The 6,000-nt window shown below is 29.1% G+C and overlaps 1 protein-coding gene across 2 annotated transcripts in view; it reads right to left on the bottom strand.

The window, feature by feature from the left end:
• Positions 1-875: 875 nt before the first annotated feature.
• Positions 876-6,000, bottom strand: part of MICU3 (mitochondrial calcium uptake family member 3) — an 85,590-nt gene continuing 80,465 nt past the window's right edge. For both annotated transcript variants that reach the window (XM_017653983.3, XM_017653984.3), the window contains 2 exons: positions 5,347-5,415; positions 876-3,652 (listed from right to left, as the gene is read on the bottom strand). In XM_017653983.3, the coding sequence (XP_017509472.2) occupies positions 5,347-5,415 (69 nt within the window). In that variant the 3' untranslated portion in view covers positions 876-3,652. The remainder of the gene's footprint in view (positions 3,653-5,346; positions 5,416-6,000) is intronic.

The raw sequence follows: 6,000 nt of genomic DNA, 5'->3' as shown, positions 1-6,000 counted from the left end.
TAAGTTCTCAAATAAATTTTTTTTTCATAACTGAATGCCATAAGTTGTTAGACTGAAAGGCCTATTGCATGCCCCGCAAAATCAATGACTTGTCTTTCTCTTCCTTTAAACATTGGACAAAATTTATCTTTTCCAGAAACTTTTATAGTAATGCTTTTAGTTCTTCTGAGCGTTGTATGTTCATATGCACATTGTCACAATTACAGGTATATTCCTCAGTTTTTAAGACATGTGTTAAAAAAACTGATCATAAAATAAGTCAGCAAAGAAAAACACCATATGATTTCACTTATGTATGTGGAATCTAAAAAACAAAACAAACAAAAAAGAAATAAACTCATAAACATAGACAACAGACTGTAGGTTACCACAGTAGAAAAGGCCAGGGTGCAAATGGGGAAGGGAATAAAGAGGTACAAACTCCAAATTATAAAATAAATTATCATAGGAATGGAAGTACAGCAGAGGGAATGTAGCCAATAAAATCGTAATATCTTGGTATAGTGACAGAGGGTAACTACATTTAAGCATGGTGAGCACTTAATACATGTAATTGTAAAATCACTATGTTTACATCTGAAACCGATATGGTATGTCAACTATATTCCAATAAAAAAAGAAAATAACTAAATGATTGTGATATTAAGCAAGTGATAAAGATTAAAAAAAGGTACAGAAAAGTCTCACCACTATACCTTTGAGTTGATTTTCAACATACAATATTTCACAGAATTTGTGACTGATTGCAGGACACACCATTATTTCATGAGCTACTAAAAAAGTAAAAATGCTGCCAATTAAAAGCAACAAACAATGCTTTCTTATCACTTAGAATTTTTATTTTATACTTATTGAATGAATATTACACAATTCATAGTTTTACATCCTCTAAAAGTAAAAACTCTATGTAAAAATGTTAATGTATTGTATAGCTATAAAAATTAGGATAATGTGTCTTGAAAACTAGTAAATTTCTAGGCATTTTCTTCGTAAGACAAAGCCTGCAAAATACCAATATTAGTAAAACAGGGTCTACTATAGTATTGGTTTAATTATTTTAAGCCATTTAAACAATCAGTTCTCTGTTAAGTCACATGTAAGCTTTCTGAAAAGCTTTCCAGTACCAATGACCAAAATACTGTATTGTATGAATTCCTATTACACACTTTGAGAGGCTTTATGGCTCTGTGATTTATTCACCTACAAAAGTATTGAGGAGATTTTTTATTGGCATGTACTGCCATAACACAGGGTATGAGGTCAGTGGGTGTTTGATAACCAACAAAGATTTCTGAAGTTTGAATGTGACATTTTTCAGAAAGACATTAGCCCACAGATATATATAAATGCAATATACTAAGTGTTTTGATTCAAGAGCAGGCATATTTATTTTAAGATAATATAAGAATGTAAACAGATTGCTTTACAATTATATTTTACAATAAGAACAACAGACTGTAACTTAAGTTAAATTTCTTAATATGAAATTACTCTGAAAAGTACCATAAATCTTTTACCATGTAGACTTCCTGCAAAGAGTCTTGATATTAAATTACAGAAGGAAATGCTAAGAATAGCATACATGTATTTAGAATATTATTATTCTGAAAGCAATAAATCTTTTTAATATTCTAACAATGTTTTAACAACAATCCAGTGAGATATACTTATCTCCCATTTGACAGATGATAAATTTCAGGAGTGATAATAGAGAATTGTTTAATTTACTAATCTCTTCCATTTTAATTGATCAGACAGAATATTTCACTTATTCCCATTTCAATATTTAATATGCTATAGCCTTATGAATAAATGAATATCCACTCACACTGATAAGCAATAAAGAATAAAGGTTGTATATGTAGTATTCCTTGGGAGAATGGCAGATTTATAAAGAATTTTAACAAGCTAATTCAGTTTTGAATCTATATTTATAGAACTGTTCTAAATAGGAATTTTTCCACGTATGCAAGATCATGTAAGTTATAGTGAAGATAAAAGCAAATGGCATTTTTACAATTATTTTAAATAGCAAATAATGAATATTGAGAACACTCAGTATAAAGTAAAACAGACCTGGGGCATGTTAAATGAGTGGGAGGCATTTTAATTTAGTCAGTCAATTGAGTCAACCTTCAAAGCAGGTGAAATTAAATTATTATACTATGTGGAATCCTCAAACTTATGAATCATATATTTATCAACATAATAAATAATATCAGATAAAGAATGTAAAAAGTCTAACAAATACATAGTCAATGCCAATAATAATATTTTCTTGGAAGTAACATTACTTCCATAAATATGCTGATGCAGAATTTTCAATTTCACATTTAATAACTTAAAAAAACAAAGTATTTCCTATTTTCATACACAAAAGCAAGGTAATAGCTAAAGTGTGTGCAATTTACAATAAATACATCTTAGAAAAGAAGATAAATGAACTTATCTTCCACATATAATGTATAAATAAATGCTCTATTTTTGCATATGTATCCCTTTATATTTTTTATTTGAACACATTTCCATTAAGTACTATCAAATCATTTTCTTCATGTGAAAATCTCATTTTGTTTTTCAATATAAGTTTTTCTTTTCTCTTTTAAGACATACTATTTTAATTTTCTCAACATACTATTTGTTACTACTGGCTGTTGGGTGTCGCTTCTGCATGTGGTCCTTTTGTAAGAAACAAAATGTTAATTTCTACCTAATATATACATCAGTCTTCCAAACGATTTTATATTCGTCTTTTATAGTACTCATTTTGATGCTATAGACATATACTAACATCAAACAATAAGTGCAGAGTTGTCAGATATTATTTTTACTAGTGTTATCAACATGCACCATCTGCAATCAGGAGCAGCATCATGTTAAGACAATAACAATGACAATGACTATCGCTACAACTACCAGTGCTTCCCCCATCAATATATGACTCTTTTTTAGAAAAAGAACCTACATTTTAAATTTCTTTACTGTATACAGAAAAGAATACATTCTGTTGACTTTGGTAAATGAACAAAAACTTAAAAAACTTCATGATTCAAACAATATATGTTAATTAAGTACTTTTAAAAGTTAAAAGTACAATGTAAACCATCATATTATATAGTAGCTTAATTTCTATTTGTTTTTCAAAATTATTTCAGTGTAATTAAAAAACATAAATAATTGGGATTTATTAATAATTCTAAGGGCTCTAGGCTAAGTCTTAAGGAATATTCATTTCCTAGAAATAAGTTCACAGTCTAAAACCAAGGAAAATATGTTGCTCATTTTTAAGTGATTTAGATTCCAGGAGTCATATTATTTTGAAATGAAGCAGATTTCTATTAAGTTTAAAAAAATACTTAAAATACATTCTTATATAGTCATTGCAAGTATCTATATACTTCTCAAAGGAATGAAAAAGTGCAGAGTTCAGTAAATCAAGGTAAAAGCTCAAATTGATAACACATAACATTTGTAGTTTTAATAAGAAGGTACATTTTATCTGTCTTACGTTCAAGAAAAAGTTATAATTAGCATTTCACCTTTTCCTTCATTTCTCCATGTTCTGATCTCAGACCTACTTCTGCTCTCTGAAATTTGGCTTCTTCCATTTGTTATGTAGATAATAATCCTTTAAACTTTGTTACAGAAGTACCTAATAAAAAGTATATATATAAAAGCAGTATCTATTTAGGATGAAATTCAAAGGTGATGGCAATAATCATGTATTATTACAGTAATAATATGAAACAGTAAGGCACATAATAAAAACACCCAATTGACAATATAACATTCAAAGACTCAATCATAGAATATTTCCTCTAATTTGAAACTTCAGTATTTTGTTTAGTGACTTGTCTAATCATATTATAAAGTAAAGGTCTAGAATAAATGTAATCATTTTTACCTTTGGTTCTATGTACAACTATAGAGAATCAACAATGTCTGTGTGACGCTGTTTTAAGTTCGTTGAGAATACTGCCTATAAGGACACAAATGGTGTGTCCTACCTTTCTGTAAATGTGCAATAGAAGTTCTTATAGGGCAGTAAGGAACTTTCATTCCTTAAAAGAGAGATTTAGGAAGATTTGACTTCTTCTGTTAGCTCAATCACTACAGTTATCACCTTAGATAAATAAATAAGCCTACTTGCCAATAAACATGTTAAAACAGCATTTTCCAAAATGGGTTCCATAAAACATTAGGCCTCAAAGCTACTTTGCAAAATACTGAGTACTGTTTTCTTTTAGAGACACAAATGAATAGAGGCATATTAAGACCTGGTAAGTTCTATGGGGGAAGGAACCTATTTAACCATGTTTATTATACTTCTCAAACTTTATTGACAAAGCAGCCCCCCCTTTTTTTTTTAAAGAAGAACATGCATTGATATCCTATGGAACCACTTTGGCAAATACTGCTATGGAGAAATAAAACAATTTCCAGCTTAAGAAAAAACAGCAAGAAATATACATTTACAAGCACGTATGAATGAACAAAACCTTTACTGTAGATACCTAACTGATCAGAACCCACAAGTGACCAAAATTTTATAGCTACCATTGATTTTTAAAAGAAAAAGGAAAGAGGAAATCCTTCATTTTGGAGATCAGCAAGAAATTTGAGATATTTCTTTGGGTTGATACAAACTGAATCTCCTCTATCTTCTTTAACTACCACTTTCTATGGTGACAGTGTAGTAAATAATGAATAAGATGGCTTTGCCATCGGACAGAATGAAGCTCAAATCCTAGTTCACCACTTACTAACAAGTTATCTTGAGCAAATTACTCACTAAGCCTTTATTTTCTCTGCTGTTAAATGGAATATCTATCTGTGAAGATTAAAGAAGATACTATACTGGAAGAACACCTAGTATAGTGCCAGGAACCTAAAATAACTCTAAAAAAATCACTGCCATAATTGTAGCAGATGTTTGAAATCCTGATCCTATAAAACAATAACAAATATCCCTTTGATGCTAATGGTCCTAGATTATAAAAACCCACCTTGGATTCATTGTATTATACCTGCCCAGATGTAAAACTGCAGGTTACTGAAAATTTTTCAGTCAGGATATTCCAAATTAGGTAATCATTTCAGTTCATTTTTAGATCACAACTTAATAGTGGCAAGCTAATGCTTTTTATAACGACTAATTTTTAAATTTAACTCCTGGTCTAAAATGAAATAATTAAAATACTAATTCTTAAATTGAATTAGTGGCTTAAAATTATTAAAAAATTATAATTCTACTTCTTTCATCTATTTCCAAAATATCATAAAAAAATAAATTATGACCCTTCCTTTATGGTTACTGAACAAATTTAGACAGTGAAGCTAACATACTTATCTGCTATGAAGTTCCTTCTTCAGACAGGATTTGAAAGTGGGATACTTCTGAACTGTTTTATAACCCTGTGGAACAGATGATTTAAATTGTGCAAATGTAAATAATGTTATTGGCCAGATTCACAATAAATAAAGCAAAACTAAAAGCACACATAACCCCTAAGAGAGAAATACAGTGTCAGAGGTTTATAGCATAGTTTAAATTTTAATTTGATCTTTCCACTCAAAAAATTTTGAGGAAAACTGATCTGTAATGCATGCTGTCATGTATTTGCGCCATCGTTGCAAATGCTAACAACTAACCACTAGGTGGCAGTTAAGTACATACTATCTTTACCTGCACAGCTTAGGTTTACTACTAAAAATAATGTCTAAAGTGATCTTTTTTGTATATACATTTTCTCTTTTTAAATGTGTAATATGTAGAGATATTCTTACAAAAGAGGGAAGATTGACTATCCTAGCTGTTAATCTTAATAGAAAAAATTTTTTTCCATTTGTAGCACATCACAGATGTTAGATGTATAAACATTTATTGATTCATGCTATATTTCATTATTTAAAATAATGAATTACTTTAAATTATTATGAAAAAATTATTTAATATAGTTCTGAGAAAAAAAATCATTGAATTTCTAGTATAAGATGTGC

Source organism: Manis javanica, chromosome 12 (assembly GCF_040802235.1).
Source record: "Manis javanica isolate MJ-LG chromosome 12, MJ_LKY, whole genome shotgun sequence".
Lineage (NCBI taxonomy): Eukaryota > Metazoa > Chordata > Mammalia > Pholidota > Manidae > Manis > Manis javanica.
Note: the sequence above shows the minus strand (reverse complement) of the source record. Positions and strands in the feature narration are given on the sequence as shown.